The sequence below is a fragment of the Panthera onca genome, chromosome B2 (assembly GCF_046562875.1).
Source record: "Panthera onca isolate mPanOnc1 chromosome B2, mPanOnc1 haplotype 2, whole genome shotgun sequence".
Taxonomy (NCBI): Eukaryota; Metazoa; Chordata; class Mammalia; order Carnivora; family Felidae; genus Panthera; species Panthera onca.
Window position 1 is genome coordinate 30,951,204 of NC_138343.1, and position 20,720 is coordinate 30,971,923.

Genomic DNA, 20,720 nt, shown 5'->3' on the forward strand with positions numbered 1-20,720 from the left:
GTTATTTTAAGCATTTTCACTGTCCTGAGAACCCAGCCCCAAATAAGATACCTACATAAGGCAGGATGACTCAACACTTTAGGTGAACCAAGAAGGGTAGGGGGATGGTGCTGGGCTTGGCAAGGCCTCCCACCCCCACCCTACCTTGGCTTTCCCATTGCCCTCTAGTGTGATCCCAGTCCCTGGCCCAGTCTTTCACCAGCCTCGCTTCCCCCTCCCCTTCCTCTGCTATTCTCCCCTCCCCCCCCACAATGTCTCTGGTCTGACCCCCTGAACTGAGGAAACTTCTAGTAGAAGCTTCTGCCTGTCGATCTTACCTTTTAGAAGCTAAACTTCTAGAAGATTCTCCCTGTCAATCCTACCTTTTAGAAACTGAACTCCTAGAAGCTTCTGCCAGGCAATCTTACATTTTAGAAACTAATTAATGAACTGTTGGAACAGAAAAAGAAACATTTGAGGATGACACCTGCATAGATCTGAATCAAAAAGTGCTAGAAGTGCCAGTTACCTCAGCCTCATTATAGTGTTAAAACCCTCCTCTGTCTATTCATCTCAAGCCCTCATAAAAGGAACCTGCTTTCCCCTGTTCCCAGAGACAAGGCTTTGGAAATTATTCCCAGTGATCTCTTATTCATAAAATTAAAAATGACCTTGAGAGGTAAAATGTCCTTGTGTTGTCTTCATCTATAACTAAGAAGCAGGTCTACTCTGGTTCAGTAACACCATCTCCTGTCCCTGATTTGTCCTCACCTTCCCTTCCATCCTTCATCCCTTACCACTATCTTACCCCTAACTTCCTTATCCTTAAAAAAAATACCTGTTATGATTGCAATTTTATGTGTTTATTATTGAATTAATGACTTTCTCACTAGAATTAGTTCCATGCGGGCTGTGTTTAATGCCCACCATTGCACCCAAGGGCAGTGCCTGGCATGTAATAGTGTTTGGTCAATGAATCAATCCAATTAGAGGGGTAAAATGTGCAGTTCAAAATATAGTCTTGGATCTCACAGAATTAAATAAAAAAAAGAACTCTCCATTGGCATTATATTATCATGGCTACTGTAAAAGTCTCTCAAATAAATATAGTATCATACACTGGATCTTAGCCAAAAGGTTGAGAAGCGATAATATAGTATCATAATTATTGTGATAGTGTGAAGATATTTATTACATACCAACAGTATCTTTTAATGAACATGTAAAAGAAGCACTATTTCAAGACTAAAACATACTTATTTAGGTTAAATAATTTTATTTTGAAAAATATGGTAAGTGCAAAAAAAAAAAAAAAAGAAAAATAGTTAAAAACTGCCAGTTATCTCATTGTAAAGAAGATAACCGTTAACATTTAATAGAAATCATTTTTGTTGTTGTTGTTCTTTATCAGTGGCTCTCAACTTGGGAGGTACAGGCATCTCTAAGAGATCTTGTGGCTTTGGTTCAATGCCACCACAATAAAACAAATATTACAATAAAGCTAGTCAAAAGAATTTTTTGGTTTCCAAGTGCACATAAAAGCTGTTTATACTATTCCATAGTTTATTAAATATACAGAAGTATCATACCTAAAAAACCAATGTAATACTTTAAAAATACTTTTTAACCATCATCTAAGCTTTCAGCGAGTCACAATCTTTTTGCTGGTGGAGAAGGTTACCTCAATACTGATGGCCACTGATAGATCAGGGTGGTGGTTGTTAAAGTTTGGAATGGGTTTAGCAATTTCTTAAAATAAGACAACAATAAGTTTGACTGTATCAATTCACTCTTTCATGAGTAATTTGTCTGTAGCATGTGATGCTGTTCGATAGCATTTTACTCATAAAAGAATTTCTTTCAGAATTGGAGTCAATCCTCTCAAACCCTGCTGCTGCTTTATCAACTAAATTTATGTAATATTGTCAAGCCTTTGTCAATGCAACAATAGTATCTTCACCAGGAATAGATTCTATCTCAAGAAATCACTTTCTTGGGCACCTGGGTGTCTCAGTCGGTTAAGCGTCTGACTTTGGCTCAGGTCATGATTTCATGGTTCATGGTTTTGAGCTCCACATCAGGCTCTGTGCTGAAAGCTCAGAGGCTGGAGCCTGCTTTGGATTCTGTGTCTCCTCTCTCTCTGCCCCTCCCCCACTCATGCTCTGTCTCTCTCTTTCTCAAAAATAGAACAAACAAAGATTCTGAGAAATACATAGCAGGTAAGAACAAAAAGAATAAAAACTTGAAGGAGGTCTAAAACAATTGCAAGTAAGCCCTTGGAGATATTTTAGGAGCATGATGGATAACAAATAGGAGCAAATTGACAGCAAATGAGATGGCAGTAACTGCCTAAGAAATAGTTCAATGTTAGTATAAGTAGACCTCATTTTATTTCACTTCACTTTGTAGCACTTCACAGGTACTACATTAAAAAAATTTTTTTTTAATGTTTAGTTTTGAGAAAGAGAGAGAGAGAGAGAGAGAGAGAGAGAGAGAGAGAGAGAGAGCTTTTTCCCCTAAGTTTCAACAAAGCACAGGTATTTAGGATTATAGTCTCCCTTCTGGAGATTTGATTTAATCCTCATTATTTGAATATCTCTTCCTTAGAAATGACCCTTTAATCTGTACTCTTAAGTGGTTCTCTCTTCCCTTCTGAGATCTAGTTTGTATCTATAATGACATCTGTCTTCAAACTGAACAATTTATTATCTTTCTCCCTGTGGATTTCCCTTCTGTGATTGGTGTTTTCATGTTATCAGTTACCAAATACCAAATTGGAGTCATCTTGAGTTTCTCCATGTCACATATATTCAGTTTGTTGTCCAAGTCAGTTCATTTCTCTTTTGAAATGTTCTCACATCTGTTCCTTTCATTTTATTCTTATTGCCTCCAAATGAGTTAGGTTGTTGCCTTTTTCTGGCTGTATTACTACAATAGTCTTCTAGCTGATCTCTCAGTCTCCTTTCTGTTGTCTAACCCACCAGATTACTCTTTCTGAAAGACAGCTCAGCTTATACCTTTGCTTATCAAATAATGGAATAAATGCTCAAGTCCCCCTAGAACTCTATTTTCTTATTCCCACCCTGTTTTCTTTTAATACCCTCAGTTTTATACCACCCCCCCATTTGTCATAGTTTTTACTATGCTAATATTTTTACTTAAAAATATTTTAATTGACTCACCTTTTAACTTAATCTCATCTTAATTTGTAATTCCAGAAATCATGGGTTTGATGGGTTGGATATACATTTGTTAATTCACATAAAAGTAAATATTAAATATTAATATTAAAATGATTACTCGGGGCCAGCTGAAATCATCTACATCAGCAGGGTCCTCATCTCCCTTTGTGTCTTTTTCCTTGGGGAAATTTGTTGCACACAGATTCTCTGCTCTACTCTCTGCCTTTAAAATAGACTTTCCATATTCTAAACTTTTACTTTTTTTCTCTCACTTCCTTTCCCAGTCAATTCAATTTAGTAAACATTGTGGTAAGCACTGAGGGTGGAGAGCATGGTAAGATATAGATTTTCCTTCAAGGAGTTTATACTCTAGTAATGGAGTTACTAATCCAGGGGCCTCAAACGACATACAAACCTATCCATCTTCTTTTGATGCCCAGCTCAAATTCTACTGCCTGTGAAAATCTTTCATGTATTATCCCTATCCAAAGGGATTTTCCTCTTCTGAGTTCTTTCTTGTTGTATTTACTGCTCTGAATCATTTTTAAAATATTTATATATTTTAAATGTTTTTAATGTTCTTATTTATCTACTTGATAAAGATATTTTTGCATGCCTTTATGGATATTGAACTTAGTAGGGACCAAGTAAATAGCTATTTGGTTAGACAGGGAAATACCACACTTCTTTGAGAAAAATAAATCTACATTGCTTTAATCAGAGTTTTAATTAATTTTTACTTAATTGTATTTTCCCAGCAATGGTTCATAATGAACATACATTTTGAAAACTTGTGTTTGGAAACTGAAGTTTGAGACAGAGATCTAAATAGAAGCAATCTCTGAAAGATCTTCTTCCAGATTACAAGCAAAGGAGCAGAAAATTTGTGACTAAAGAGAATGTAAGGAGTGTATCATTTTAACCTACATCACAGAAGACTGGGAGCTAGTTTTGAAGTTTATGAGTTAGAGCAAAATTATTCAATTCTGTTTTTTTAGTTTATGAAATCTAGTGTTACTTTTTCTTTAGTGTGATCTTTTTTTTTTACTGCCCATTTTCTTTCCATAACCTTCTTTTGGGTCTATGTTCTTCTTGTCCTCTTTACCCACTTTTTTTTAATCCTTTTTTTTCATAGAATCTCCTTTTATATCCTCTGTCTTGTCTTCATCTTCCTCCTTGGACTTGTCCTCTGTCTTGTCTGGATCTCCCTCGTCCTTGTCCTCTGTCTTGTTTTCCTCTTCTTCCTTGTCCTCATTCTCACCTTCCCTTATGTCCCCATTTCCCTTCTTGTCCCTATCCTCTGTCATGTCTTTATCTCCAATATTGCCCATGTCCTCTGTCTTGTCCTCATTTCCCTCCTTGTACTTGTCCTCTGTCTGGTCTTCATCTCTCTTGTCCCTATACTCTATCTTGTCTTCATATCCATTATTGCCCATGTCCCCTATCTTGTCCCCATCTCTCTCCTTGTCCTCATTCTCACCTTGCTCTATGTCCTCATCTCCCTTCTTGTCCCTGTCCTCTGTCTTGTCCTCATATCCTTTCTTATAGTTCTTTTTGTTCTTTTCCTCTTCCTTGTATTTTTTCTCCTTTAAGTCTTTGTCTTCCTTCTTGACTTCATCTCCCTTCTTGTCTTCATCCTCCTTGTCCTCATCTCCCTTCTTTTCCATGTTCATCCTTTCTTCTTCTTCACCTTTATATTTTTCACCACCTCCTTCCATTGATTGGGCCTTATCTATTTCTTTTTTCTTATTCATGTCCTTCTTAGTATCTTTTCTTTTGTCCTTTGTTTCTCTTCTCTCTTCTTTACTCTGAGTTTTCTTAGGAAGCTCTTCAACTTTCACTCCAGTTTTCTGTTTTTGTCTCTTTTCATAGGTCTTCTCAAGGCTACTTACTCCTCGCTTCTGCTGCCATTTAGGACCACTCTGGCTATTTTGTAAAGGGACTCCCTGAATTATCAAATAAATATCCTGTTTTGGGGTCATATTCCTTGCTTCTCTAGTGCCACTTTTTACTTCTGATTTTGAATCTTCTTTCAAATTACCTGAAAATATAATATAGATAATATAATAAAAGTGCATAATTCATTCATATCTTAATTTTTCTCTATTGACATTTTTTGCTATCAAACACTTTTACTTTGTTTTAAGGTTGAGACAATAAATTTGTTCTCCCAATAATATAAAATTTGTGAAGGATACACATACAAAGGATCAGGAAAGAGGTTCTTGGAATACAGACTTTTCAGGAATTAAACCAAGAAAAGGAAAAATACAACACAAAGGAATTGGAAATTCCTCAACAGAGCATGACTAGAGTGTATGATTAGAGATGTATGCTGAAAAGAAAAACTGTTTCTGAGAAGATTTATATTATTATATAATATTTGTATGATTCCTTAAGGAAGCTCCACCTCCCTTTGAGTGATAAAGAGAATTACTAAGCCAGCAATTTGAGAGACAATGAGGCTGGAGCTTTCCTTAGCTATCTCATATGTTTTCAGGAACTCTGCTTTAAAAGTGATTTAGAGATAGTAGCATTACTTAAGGTGGCAAAACAGCTGGTTCTTGTAGTACCTGTGTCAATAAAAGGAATATTTATTGCTGTGTGATCCATAGCAAGCTAAAATTAATATTTTTATAGAAAGGAAAAATAGAGCACGATAACTTGTTTTATTGAAGTCCAGATTCCTTTGGTTAATCATTTCATTATTAACTTATCTTTTAATTGATTTTGAGTATTTGTCTATATTAAGTTTCAATGCATCTTTCCATATTTAATCTAGAGCAAATAGGACAAGTAGTTACCAAAATATGATAGATAATATATTTTAAGCAAGTAATAAGAGTTAGGAGTCTACCCAAATTGGGAATGGGTCAAGAGTTTAATGAGAGCCCATATGTTATGCATCATAGTGGTAACCCTTGGTAAGAATACCAGATATTTGTCACTGGACACACAGATTTATTCGGTTGTTTCTGCCCACCTGTGTATGTACTCTTTAATTGGCTCTTCTCTTTGGCTGTAGTCTAGGTGGATGTTTTGAGTTTGGGTGTTGCATTATCTGTATTGGGCAACCCCCATCCACATTTCCCCCACTATCTATTCTATTAGTAAAGGAAAATTAACACTTGGGGAGCTGGAACACACAGCAACTTAAAAGTTTTGGGAACCAAAGATGTAATTTATGAAACTGGACAGGTGATGTTGAGGGTAAAGAGATGAGGGAGGATATTATGAAAGACATTTTCAACAGGGCTTCCAACCTGGATGGAATGTGGGAATTTTGGAATAGGCCTGTTGTTTTGAGAAGGCTTGTTAGACTGGATTCAGGATAACAGAGCAATCATTGGACGAGTTTAAAAATATTTGAGTTCTATTACTTATTATGTGGCCTTTGCCAGGCACTTTTAATCTTTTTGTATTTCAACTTTTTCATATGTACAATGGAGTTAATAATACTGGCCTTGTTTACCTCATAGAGTTATGCAAGGACAATGTGAGAAAAAGCACATCAATGAGCTTTTAAAATTGCTAAAATAATACACAACAAATATATTTGAGGTTAACAACTCACAACACAAGAAGAAATTCTGTCAAACATAATACAGTGGTCATTTAACTTAAAACATTTCAGGGTTCTGTGTCCACAATATTGATTGGTATAATCATTTAAAAGTTTGAGTAATATTTCATTTATATAAACTCATAATTTTAAGCCAATGTCCTATTGATGAATATTATTTGCAAACTTTATTGTAAAAATGATGCGATAAGCCATCGAATACATATACCTTTGAAAAGTTGTTCTTTTTTTTTGAGAAAAAAATCTATAAATATGTTAGTCAAAGTACATGCACATTTTGTATTTTGAAACATATTGTCAGAAATATAAATACAACCAACCCCCCCAAAACATTATGCTTTGTAAATCTTTCTAATCTTTCACAAATAGCTTCTTTAAAAAGCTCTTATTTATTTGTATTTCTTTGATTAACTAGTATTTTTGGATTTTTAAAAAAAATTTTTAATGTTTATTTATTGTTGAGAGACAGAGAGAGACAGAGCATGAGCATGGAAGGGGCAGAGAGAAGAGATACAGAATCCGAAGCAGGCTCCAGGCTCCGAGCTGTCAGCACAGAGCCCGATGTGGGTCTCGAACTCACAAACCGTAACATCATGCCCTGAGCCAAAGTCGGATGCTTAACCGACTGAGCCACCCAGGCGCCCCTAATTTTGGATTTTTAGCATTCATTGTTTGATATATTTCCTGTACCTTTTGCTTTATTTCTTTTATTCCCCAGAGATCATTATATACTGAGGCTATAATATTTATATATTATATTTATCATGTAAATTATATTAAATATTAATAATGAATAAATTTTTATACAATTATATTTGTATTATATTTGTAATATTATATTAAGTTATATAACATTATTATGTTTACACTATTTATAATTTTTAGTATTTATTTTGTCTATTCATGATTTCTAACCATTTCTTTTTTTCTTCTTGCCATCAAAGTTAATTAGCATATAGTGCAACAATGATTTCAGGAGTAGATTCCTTAATGCCTCCTACCCACTTAGCCCATCCCCCCTCCCACAACCCCTCCAGCAACCTCTGTTTGTTCTCTATATTTAAGAGTCTCATATGTTTTTGCTCCCCTCCCTGTTTTTATATTATTTTTGCTTCCCTTATCTTATGTTCATATGTTTTGTATCTTAAAGTCCTCATAAGAGTGAAGTCATATGATACTTGTCTTTCTCTGACTGGTTAATTTCACTTAGCATAATACCCTCTAGTTCAATCCATGTAGTTGCAAATGGCAAGATTTCATTCTTTCTGATTGCTGAGTAATACTCCATTGTTTATATATACCACATCTTCTTTATCCATTCATCTGTTGATGGGCATTTGGGGTCTTTCTATAATTTGGCTATTTTTGATAGTGCTGCTATAAACAGCAGTTGGGGTGCGTGTGCCCCTTTGAAACAGCACACCTGTACCCCTTGGATAAATACCAAGTAGTGCAATTGAAGGGTCATAGGGTAGTTCTTTTTTTAATTTTTGGAGGAACTTTCATACTGTTTTCCAGAGTGGCTGCACCAGTTTGCATTCCCACCAGCAGTGCAAAAGAGATCCTCTTTCTCTGCATCCTTGCCAACATGTTGTTGCCTAAGTTAATGTTAGCCATTCCGACAGGTGTGAGGTGATATCTCATGGTGGTTTGATTTGTATTTCCCTGATGTTGAGTGATGTTACGTGTTTTTTCACGTGTTGGTTGGTCATCTGGATGTCTTCTTTGGAGAAGAAGACATCTATTCATGTCTTTTGCCCATTTCTTCACTGGATTGTTTGGTTTTTGGGTGTTGAGTTTTATAAGTTCTTTATAAATTTCAGATACTAACCCTTTATCTGACATGTCATTTGCAAATATCTTCTCCCATTCTGTCGGTTGCCTTTTAGTTTTGCTGATTGTTTCCCTTGCTGTTCAGAAGCTTTTTATCTTGATGAGGTCCCAGTAGCTCATTTTTGTTTTTGTTTCCCTGCCTCCAGAAACGTGTTGAGTAAGAAATTGCTGTGGCCAAGGTCAAAGAGGTTTTTGCCTGCTTTCTCCTTGAGGATTTTGATGGTTTCCTGTCACGTTCAGGTCTTTCATCCATTTTGAGTTTATTTTTGTATATGGTCCAGGAAAGTGGTCCAGGTTCATTTTTCTGCATGTCACTGTCCAGTTTTCCCAGGAAAACTTACTGAAGAGACTGTCTTTATTCCATTGGATATTCTTTTCTGCTTTGTCAAAGATTAGTTGGTCATACGTTTGTGGGTCCATTTATGGGCTCTCTATTCTGTTCCATTGATCTGAGTGTCTATTCCTGTGCCAGTACCATACTGTCTTGATGCTTACAGCTTTGTAACAGCTTGAAGTCTGGGATTGTGATGCCTCCAGCTTTGGTTTTCTTTTTCAAGATCGCTTTGGCTATTCGGGGTCTTTTCTGCTTCCATACACATTTTAGGATTATTTGTTCTAGCTCTGTGAAGAATGCTGGTGTTATTTTGATAGGGATTGCATTGAATATGTAGATTGCTTTGGGTACTATTGACATTGTAACAATATTTGTCCTTCTTATCCAGGAGCATGGAATCTTTTTCCAATTTTTTGTGTCTTCTTCAATTTCTTTCATAAGATTTCTATAGTTTTCAGTGTATAGATTTTTCACCTCTTTGGTTAGATTTATTCCTAGGTAGTTCATGTTTTTTGTGCAACTGTAAATGGGATGGATTCCTTGATTTCTCTTTCTGTCACTTCATTGATGGTGTATAGGAATGCAACCAATTTCTGTGCATTGATTTTATATCCTGCAACTTTGCTGAATTTATGAATCAATTCTAGCAGTTTTTTGATGGAATCTTTTGGGTTTTCCATATAGAGTATCATGTCATCTGAGAAGAGTGAAAGTTTGACCTCCCCCTGGCCAATTTGAATGGCTTTTATTTCTTTGTGTTGTCTCATTGCAGAGGCTAAGGCTTCCAATACTATGTTGAATAACAGTGGCGAGAGTGGACATCCCTGTCTTGTTCCTGACCTTAGGGGAAAAGCTCTCAGTTTTTCCCCACTGAGGATGATATTAGTGTTGAATCTTTCACATATGGCTTTTATGATCTCGAGGTATGATCCTTCTATCCCTACTTTCTTGAGGGGTTTTATCAAGAAAGTATTTTTTCATATGCTTTCTCTGCATCCATTGAGAGGATCATGTGGCTCTTTTCCTTTCTTTTATTGATGTGATGAATCACAGTAATTGTTTTGCAGATATTGAACCAGTGCTGCATCCTAGGTGTAAATCCCACTTGGTCATGGTGAATAATTTTTTTAATGTATTGTTGGATCCAGTTGGTTAATATCTTGTTGAGGATTTTTGCATCCATGTTCATCAGAGAAATTGGTCGTTAGTTCTCCTTTTTAGTGGGGTCTCTGGTTTTGGAATCAAGGTAATGGTGGCTTCATAGAAAGAGTTTGGAAGTTTTCCTTCCATTTCTATTTTTTTGGAACAGTTTCAAGAGAACAAGTGTTAGCTCTTCTTTTTTTAAAATATTTTTTAATGTTTATTTTTGACAGAGAGAGACAGAGCATGAGCAGGGGAGGGGCAAAGAGAGAGGGAGACAGAATCCAAAGCAGGCTCCAGGCTCTGAGCTGTCAGCACAGAGCCCAACGCGGGACTCAAACTCACAGACCATGAGATCATGACCTAAGCTGAAGTCAGACGCTCAACCGACTGAGCCACCCAGGAGCCCCAACTCTTCTTTAAATGTTTGGTAGAATTCCCCTGGAGTGCCATCTGGCCCTGGACTTTTTTTTGGAAACAATTTTGATTACTAATTCAATTTCTTTCCTGGTTATGGGTCTGTTCAAATTTTCTATTTCTTCCTGTTTCAGTTTTGGTAGTGTAAATGTTTCTAGGAATTTGTCCATTTCTTCCATATTGCCCATTTTATTGGCATATAGTTGCTCATAATATTCTTTTATTATTGTTTTTATTTCTGCTGTGTTGGTTGTGATCTCTCCTCTATCATTCTTGATTTTATTTATTTGGGTTCTTTCCTTTTTCTTTTTGATCAAACTGGCTAGTGGTTTACCAATTTTGTTAATTCTTTCAAAGAACCACCTTCTGGTTTCACTGATCTGTTCTACTGTTTCTTGTTTTTTTTGTTTTGATAGCTTATTTCTGCTATAATCTATATTATTTCCTGCCTTCTGCTTGTTTTGGCTTTTATTTGCTGTTCTTTTTCCAGCTCTTCAAGGTGTATGGTTAGGTTGTGTATCTGAGACCTTTCTTTCTTTTTTACGAAGGCCTGGATTGCTATATACTTCCCTCCTATGACCACCTTTGCTGAGTCCCAGAGGTTTTTGGCTGTGAAGTTATCATTTTCATTGGCTTCCATATACGTTTTAATTTCCTCTTTAACTTCTTGGTTAGCCCATTCCTTCTTTAGTAGGATGTTCTTTAGTCTCCAAGTATTTGCTATGTTTCCAAATTTTCTTGTGGTTGATTTTGAGTTTCATAGTGTTGTGGTCTGAGAATATGCATGGTATGATCTTGATCTTTTTGTACTTGTTGAAGTCTGCTTTGTGTTCCAGTATGTGATCTATTCTGGAGAATGTTCCCTGTGCACTGGAGAAGAATGTATATTCCACAACTTTAGGATGAAATGTTCTTTTTTTTTTTTAAATTTTTTTTTTTTTCAACATTTATTTATTTTGGGACAGAAAGAGACAGAGCATGAACGGGGGAGGGGCAGAGAGAGAGGGAGACACAGAATCGGAAACAGGCTCCAGGCTCTGAGCCATCAGCCCAGAGCCTGACGCGGGGCTCGAACTCACGGACTGCAAGATCGTGACCTGGCTGAAGTCGGACGCCCAACCGACTGCGCCACCCAGGCGCCCCTAGGATGAAATGTTCTGAATATATCTGTGAAGTCCATCTGGTCCAGTGTGTCCTTCAAAGCCATTGTTTCCTTTGTTGATTTTTTGTTTAGATGACCTGTCCATTGCTGTAAGTGGGTGTTGAAGTCCCCTACTATTATGGTATTATTATCAATGAGTTTATGTTTGTGATTAATTGACTTATGTATTTGGGTGCTTTCTTATTTGGAGCATAAATGTTTACAATTGTTAAGTCTTGTTGGTGGTTAGACCCATTAATTATGATGTAATGCCCTTCTTCATCTCTTGTTACAGTCTTTATTTTGAAGTCTAGATTGTCTGATATAAGTATGGCTACTCTGGCTTTCTTTTGTTGACCATTAGCATGATAGATGGTTCTCCATCCCCTTACTTTCAATCTGAAGGTGTCTTTAGGTCTAAAGTGTGTCTCTTGTAAACAGCATATAGATGGATCTTGTTTTCTTATCCTTTCAGTTACCCTATGTCTTTTGATTGGAGCATTGAGTCCATTGGCATTTAGACTGAGTACTGAAAGCCATGAGTTTATTGCCATTATGTTTGTTGTACAGTTGGAGTTTCTGGTGGTGTTCTCTGGTCCTTTCTAGTCTTTGTTGCTCTTGGTCTTTTTTTTTTCTTCATCTTTTCTCCCCTCAGAGAGTACCCCTTAAAATATCTTGCAAGGAGGGTTTAGTAGTCACGAATTCCTTTAATTTTTGTTTGTCTGAGAAACTTTTTTTATCTCTCCTATTTTGAATGACAACCTTGCTGGCTAAAGAATTCTTGTCTACATAGTTTTCTGATGCAGCACATTGAATATATCCTGCCACTCCTTTCTGACCTGCCAAGTTTCAGTAGATAGGTCTGCTGCTAACCTGATCTCTCTTCCCTTATAGGTTAAGGGCTTTTTTTCCCTTGCTGCTTTCATGATTCTTTCCTTGCCTGAGTATTTTGTGAATTTGACTATAATATGCCTTGTTGATGGTCGGTTTTGTTGAATCTTATGGGAGTCACTGTGCTTCCTGGATTTTCCCAGGTTAGGAAAGTTTTCCACTATGATTTGCTCACATAACTCTTCTACCACTTTTTCTCTGTTTTCATTTTCTGGGACCCCTTTAAGTCTAATGTTCCTTTTTAATGAGCCACTGAGTTCTCGAATTCTTAAATTGTGCTCTTTTGCCTTAGTCTCCCTTTTTTTTCTGCTTCATTATTCTCCATAAGTTTGCCCTCTATATTGCTGATTCACTGTTCTGGCTCATCCATCCTCGCTGCCGTGACATCCATTCGAGCTTGCAGCTCAGTTATAGCATTTTTTATTTCATCCTGACTAGTTTTCATTTCTATCTCTGCAGAGAGGGATTCTAATCTATTTTCGACTCCCACTGGTATTCTTATTATGGTGATTCTAAAATTCTGGTTTGGACATCTCACTTGTATCTGTGTTTATTAAGTCCATGGCTGTTTCTTTCTGCTCTTTCTTTTGGGGTGAATTTCTTCATTTCATCATTTTGAAGGGAGAAAAGGAATTGATGAGAAAAAAATTAAAATTAAAAAATTAAAAACAACACACACACATACAAATCAAATAAATGATGGTAGATTCTAGGTGTGTTTTGGTGGTTACTGAAAGGAGCTTGATAGATTAGGGAAAAAAGGGAAAAGGAAATAGGAAAACATTTGAAAATTTGAGAAAATGAATACAATGAAGTGGAATAAAATGAAATGATGGAAGTAAAATAGAATTTGAAAAAATTACAAATGGAAAATCACAACACACATCTGGCACCAAGCTTCACCTTTAATGAACTTGTTCCAGCACCAGCAAACATGGTTGTTCTCTGGGGTCACCTGGGACTGGGTGGCCTCACAACCTCTACCAAATGTCTTTCCAGCACTGGAACTTCTTCTCCCCATATGGCCTGAGAACTTTCTGGACCCTACTCTGCTCCTGGGGATTCGCCCTTCCCACCAGAACACTGCCAGGTATTGAGTTGCAGAGTTTCAGATGCTGTTCTCCCCCTGTTTATAGGGTCTTGATGGAATTTAAACACTCCCCTTTCTCCCTTTTTAGTTCAGTCCCTGTGGCTGTTTCCACATTTCCACTTTTCTTTCCAGCTGCTTTTCGGGTGGTGCTTTCCCCAAATTCTCCCCCTATCTCCTTCCTCTCTCCGCAAGCAAAAACAATTCCCTGCTCTCCGCAGCTTGTCTCTCCCCCAGTTCACCTCTTTGCACTGCATACCTGCTGAGTTCTGTGGTTCAGGTTGTGCAGATTGTTGTGTTAATCCTCAAATCAGTTTTCTAGGTGTGCAGGATGGTTTAGTGTTGATCTGGCTGTATTTCATGGATGTGAGATGCAAAAAAAAAATTCATTGCTATTCTGCCATCTTGGCTCCTCCCTGGTTTCTAACAATTCCTTAAGTGGATTATTCACTTTTTGGGTGTTGAGTTTGCTAAGTTTTTTATAGAGTTTGGATACTAACCCTTTAGTAGATATGTCATTTACAAATATATTCTCCCATTCTGTAGGCTGCCTTTTAGTTTTGGTGATTGTTTTCTTCTCTGTGAGAATCTTTTTATTTTGGTGAAGTCCCAATAGTTGGTTTTTGCTTTATTCCCTTGCCTCTGACTACGTGTCTGGTAAGAAGTTGCTACAGCTGAGGTCAAAGTGGTTGCTGCCTGTGTTATCCTCTAAGATTTTGATAGTTTCCTATCTCACATTTAGGTCTTCCATCCATTTTGAATTTATTTTTATATATTGTGTAAGAAAGTGGTACAGTTTAATTCTTCTCTATGTTGTTGACCAGATTTCCCAAAACCATTTGTTGAATAGACTCTTTTTTCCATTGGATATTCTTTCATGTTTTGTCAAAGATTAGTTAACCATATAGCTGTGGGCCCATTTCTGGGTTCTTTATTCTATTTCATTGATCTATGTGTCTGTTTTTGTGTGAGTACTATACTGTCTTAATGATTATAGCTTTATACTATAGATTGAAATCCAGAATTATGATACTTCCAGTTTTGTTTTTATTTTTCTGGATTGCTTTAGCTATTCAGGGTCTTTTGTGTTTCCATACAAATTTTAGGATTGTTTGTTCTAGCTCTGTGAAAAATGCTGGTGATATTTTGATGGGGATTGCATTAAATGTGTAGATTCCTATAGGTAGTATAGACATTTTAACAGTATTTGTTCTTTCAATCCCTGAGCATGGAATGCTTTTCCTTTTCTTTATGTTCTCTTCAAATTTTTTGTATAGTTTTCAGAGTATGGATCTGTTGTTTTTAAAAAATTTTTTTTACATTTATTTATTTTACATTTTATTTATTTAGACAGAGAGACAGAGCACAAGTCGGGGGAGGGGCAGAGAGAGAAGGAGACACAGAATCGGAAGCAGGCTCCAGGCTCCGAGCTGTCAGCACAGAGCCTGACGTGGGGCTCGAACTCACAAGCTGTGAGATCATGACCTGAGCCAAAGCCAGGCACTCAACTGACAGCCACTCAGGTGCTCCTCAGAGTATGGATCTTTTACCTCTTTGGTTAGGTTCATTCTCAGGTATCTAGTTGTTTTTGGTGTAATTGCAAATGGAATCAATTCCTTGATTTCTTCTTTTGCTAATTGGTTATTGGTATATAGAACTGCAACAGATTTCTGTACTTTTATGTCATATCCTGCAACTTTGCTGAATTTATGTATTAGCTGTAACAGTTTTTTATTGGAGTTTTTTGGGTTTTCTACATAAAATATAATGTCATCTGCAAATAGTGGAAGCTTGACTTCTTCTTTGTCAGTTGGATGCCTCTTATTTCTTTTTATTGTCTGATTGCTGAGGCTAAGACGTCCAGTAATATATGAAGTAGTATGGTGAGAATGGGCATTCTTGCCTTATTCCTGACCCTAGGGGAAAGGCTCTCAGTTTTTCCCAGTGAAGTTGATATTAGCTGTGGGTCTTTTGCATATGGCCTTTATGATGTTGAGGTTTGTTCCTTCTATCCCTACTTTCTTGAGGATTTTTACCAAAATTTGATGTTATAATTTGTCAAAAGATTTTTCTGTATCTGTTAAGAGGATTGTGTGGTTCTTAATCCTTTCTTTTATTGGTGTGCTTTATCCCATTCATTGATTTGCAAATATTGAACCAGACCTGAAGCCCAGGAATAAATCCTACTTGATCATGGTGGATAATTCTTTTAATGAATTGTTGATTTTGATTTGCTAGTATCTTTTTGAGAATTTTTGCATCCAGGTTAATCAGGGATATTGGCCTGTAATTCTCCATTTTGGTGGGGTCTTTGTCTGATTTGGAATCAAGGTAATCCTGGCCTTGTAGAATGAGTTTGGAAGTTTTCCTTCCATTTCTATTTTTTGAAACAGTTTGAGAAGAATATGTATTAACCCCTCTTTAAATGTTTGGTAGAATTCCCCAGGGAAGTCATCTGACCCTGGACTTTTGTTTATTGGGAGATTTTTGATTACTAATTCAGTTTTTTGCTGGTTATGGTCTGTTCAAATTTTCCATATTTTTCTGTTTCAGTTTTGGTAGTGTGTAAGTTTCTAGGAATTTATCCATTTTTTCCAGGTTTCCCAGTTTGTTGGCATATAATTTCTCATAGTATTCTCTTATAATTTTATTACTTTAGTGTTGGTTATAATATCTCTTATTTCATCATGATTTTATTTGGGTCCTTTCCCTTTTCTTTTTGATAAGTTTGGCTAGGGGGTTATCAATGTTATGAATTCTTTCAAAGAACCAGCTCTTAGTTTCTTTGATCTAGTCTACTGGGTTTTTTGTTTGTTTGTTTGTTTCTATATCATTTATTTCTGCTCTAGTTTTTATTTACTTTCTTCTGCTGGCTTTAGGCTTTATTTGCTCTTCCTTTTCTAGCTCCTTTAGGTATAAGTTTAGGTTGTATATTTGAGAGCTTTCTTTCTTCTTGAGGTAGGCCTGTGTTCCAATATATTTCCCTATAATAACTGTGTTTGCTGTATTCCAAAGGTTTTGGACTATCGTGTTTTCAGTTTCATTTGCTTCCATGTATTTTTTTCTATTTCTTCTTTAGTTTCTGGTTAACAAATTCATTTTTAGTAGGATGTTCTTTTTTTCTTTTCTTTTTAGAGAGAGAGTAGAGAGAATATGAGCAGGGGGAGGGCCAGATAGAAAAAGAGAGAGAATCATCAGCAGGCTCCATGCCCATGCTGAGTCCAACTTGGGGTTTGATCTCATGACCTGAGCCAAAAGCATGAGTCAGACACTTAGCTGACTGCACCACTCAGGTGACTTTTGTAGGATGTTCTTTAACCTTCAAGTATTTGTTGTCTTTCCAAAATTTTTCCTGTGGTTGACCTCAGGTTTCATAGCACTGTGATCTGAAAATATGCATGGTATTATCTCAATCTTTTCACACTTGTTGAGGGCTGATTTGTGACCCAGTATGTGATCTATTCTGGAGAATGTTCTGTATGCACTAAAAAAATGTGTTTTCTGTTGCTTTAGGATATAATGTTCTGAATATATCTGTTAAGTCCATCCAATCCAGTGTGCCATTCAAAGCTATTGTTTCATTGCTGATTTTCTGCTTAGATGACCTGTCCTTTGTTGTAAGTGGGGTATTAAAGTCCCCTCCTATTATTGTATTATTATCAATGAGTTTCTTTAAGTTTGTTATTGATTTATATATTTAGGTGCTCTCATGTTGGAGGCATAAATATTTACAACTGTTAGATCTTCTTGATGGATAGACCCATTCATTATGATATAATGCCCTTCTTCATCTTTTATTACAGTCTTTGTTTTAAAATCCAGTTTGTATGATGTAAATATGACTTTTCCAGTTTTCTTTTGGTGTCCCTTAGTATGAGAGATGATTCTCCATTCTCTCACTTTCAATTTGTAGATGTCTTTAGTATAAAATGTGTTCCTTGTAGGCAGTATATACATGGATCTTGCTTTTTAAAATCCATTCTGATACCCTATGTCTTCTAATTGGATCATTTAGCCCATTTACATTCAGGGTGATTATTGAAAGATATGACTTTAGTGCCATTGTGTTACCTGTAAATTTGGTGTTTCTGGGATTTTCTCTGTTCCTTTATAGTCTTTGTTGCTTTTGGGTTTTTTTGTCCCTCACTCTAAGAGTTCCCTGTAATATTTTTTGTGGGACTGGTTTAGTAGTTAGTTTTTAGTGGTTTAGTTTTTGTTTGTCTGGAAATCTCTCCTTCTGTTCTGAATGGCAGCCTTGGATAAAATATTCTTGGTTGCATATTTTTCCCATTCAGCACAGAAGTGCCCTGTTGACCTACCAAGTTTCTGTGGAAATATCTGCTGCTAACATGATCTGTCTTCCTTTGTAGGTTAAAGACTTCTTTTTCCTTGTTGCTTTCAGGATTCTTTCCTTGGCTGTGTATTTCATTAATATTATATGCCTTGACGATGGCTCGCTTTTGTTGAAGTTAATGTGAGTTCTCTGTGCTTCTTGGATTTGATGTGTGTTCTTCCCCAGATTAGGGACGTTTTCAGTTATAATTTGCTCAAATAAACTTTCTTCCCCCTTTTCCTCTCTCTTCATCTTCTGGAACTCCTATGGTACAAATATTATTCCATTTTAATAAGTTGCTGAGTTTCTTAAGTCTGCCTACATGATCCATTATCTTTGTTTCCTCCTTTTTTCAGCTTCATTATTTTCCATAATTTTATCTTCTACATCACTAATTCGGTCGACTACTTCATCCATCTTTGTTGTTATGGCATCCATTTAAGTTTGCATCTCAATTACAGCATTTTTAATTTCAGCCTGACTAGATTTTAGTCAGATTTCTTTTATCTCTACAGTAATGGATTATTTAGTGTCTTCTATGTTATTTTTTCAAGCCCAGATAGTATTGTTACAATTATTATTTTAAATTCAAGTTCAGATAGCATATATATATATATATATATATATATATATATATATATATAATCCCTGACCATTATTTCTACTTTCTGTTCTTTCTTTTGGGATGAATTCCTCCATCTTGCCATTTTGTCCAGAACCACCCCCCCCCCCCCAAAAAAAAAGCTAGATCCTAGGTGTGTTTTGGTCTGATTATTAAAATAAGCTAGGTTTTGTCTCAGGTCATGAACTCATGGGTGGTGGGATTGAGTTCTGTGTCAGGCTCTGTGCTAAAAGAATAGAGCCTGCTTAGGATTCTCTCTCCCTCTCTCTCTTCCCCTCCTTGCTTGCTCTCCCTGCCTCTCAAAATAAATGAATAACCTTTATATATATAAATAAGAAGGAATAAAAGAAAATTTTAAACAATTAAAAAAATTTAAAAAAGATAAAAAGGATGCTAGACCCTATTTCCCCTAGAGCTGAAACTTTGCAGCACTATATGATCAGTAGACAGTGCATGAGAAGGGTTTGTGCTGGTCTTCTGGGGGAGGGTTTTTTACATTGATTTTCAGGAGAACTTGCCCTCGTGCAGATGCACCCATGGGGTCCAGGGACATGGGGCTTTGTGTAAGCAGCTCGGGTCTCCAATTGGTGGTGTTATTTAGCTCAGTGAGATCAGTGCTTGATGATGGGAGGGATGCTAAATAGTTTTGCTGTGCACTCTTTTCCCAGGAGCAGAGAGTTTGAGCCTGATACTCTTTGGGAAGCTCTCACAAAAGAGCAAGCAATCATGCCTCTTGTGTCCCTGGCTTTCCTCTGATCTTTGCCTTTGCTCTTTCTGGGTCCAAGCCATCCACTTCCAGGTGGCATCTTACTCCTGTTTTATCCCAGGCACATGACTGCATTTCTGAACTCCAACTTTTATAGCTTCCCATGGTGCAAACCTGTGTAGATCATTTGGGCGAGGGTTTACCTATACTTTTGCTATTTGCCAGCCTGTTCCAGGAAAGCAGATACACAACTGCACAGGAGTTCAGAGTTTGAGATAAAGGGGTATCCAAAATCTGGCACCTAGGCTCTCTGTACTCTCCAGGCATTCTCTGCTCCTATGCCTGTAAACAGTGCAGCATGTTGGCACCCATTCTTCTTGCAACCCAGAGAATCCTTAGAACATGCTGTCTGCTCCTGGGTATCCACCCTCTCTCTACCAGAGCACCTTTAAGCCAGGCATGGCCCCTGTAGTGGTGAACTTCTAAAATCAGATTTTGTGCTCTGCTGCTTATAATACCTTGTGGTAGCTTCTGTAAGCAGGGCTCCCTCCCGTCCTCTTCAACTGCAGTTCTTATGTCCCCCAAATCAACTCTCCCCACTTCCTACCTTTCAGAAGGTGGTCACTTTTCTACTTGTAGACTTACAGTTTTGTTCTCTCAGTCCTCAGATTGATTTCTTGCATGTTCAGAATGATATGATAATTATTTAGCTGTGTTTGAGGGAGGAGGCAAGCTTAGGGTTCCCCTACTCCTTCACCATCTTAACTCCTCCTCTCCACCATCTTAGAATTCCTCCTCAATCATATTTTAAATTATAGTTTCTATATTTTATATCATTCTTAGAAAATAACTTTGTCAAGAGAGCACTGTAAAATGTTAGTTTACAAAGTAAAAATTATTTTATAATGTGCGTCAATGATCTAATAATCATTTTTGAAAAATTAAAAATAGATATACCATATGATTCAGTAATTCTACTGCTGAGTATTTACCCAAAGAAAATAAAAATATTAATTTGAAACGATATATGCACCCTCATTTTTACTGCAACATTATTTATAATAGCCAAAATGTGGAAGTAACCTAAGTATAATCAATAGGTGAACAGATAAAGAAGGTGATATGTATGTGTATATATATATATATATATATATATATATATATATGTATATATATATACACATTGTATATATGCATATTGTATATGTATATATGAACATTGCATATATATAAATATTGTATGTATACATGTGTATATACATACATAGATGTATACAATGTATACATATACATATAAAATGGAGTATTATTCAGCCATAAAAAGAATGAAGTCTTCTATTTGCAACAACATGGATGGACCTAGAGGTATTATGGTAAGTAAAATAAGTCAGACAGAGAAAGACAAATACCATATGATTTCACTTATTTGTGGAATCTAGAAAATAATTCAGAAAACAAAACTCATGAACAAA

The 20,720-nt window shown here is 36.4% G+C and overlaps 1 protein-coding gene across 1 annotated transcript in view; it reads right to left on the minus strand.

The window, feature by feature from the left end:
* Positions 1–3,869: 3,869 nt before the first annotated feature.
* LOC132666288 (uncharacterized) overlaps positions 3,870–20,720 on the minus strand; it is a 175,568-nt gene continuing 158,717 nt past the window's right edge. The window contains exon 28 of the mRNA XM_078446785.2: positions 3,870–5,202. Coding sequence (XP_078302911.2) covers positions 4,277–5,202 — 926 coding nt within the window. The 3' untranslated portion in view covers positions 3,870–4,276. The remainder of the gene's footprint in view (positions 5,203–20,720) is intronic.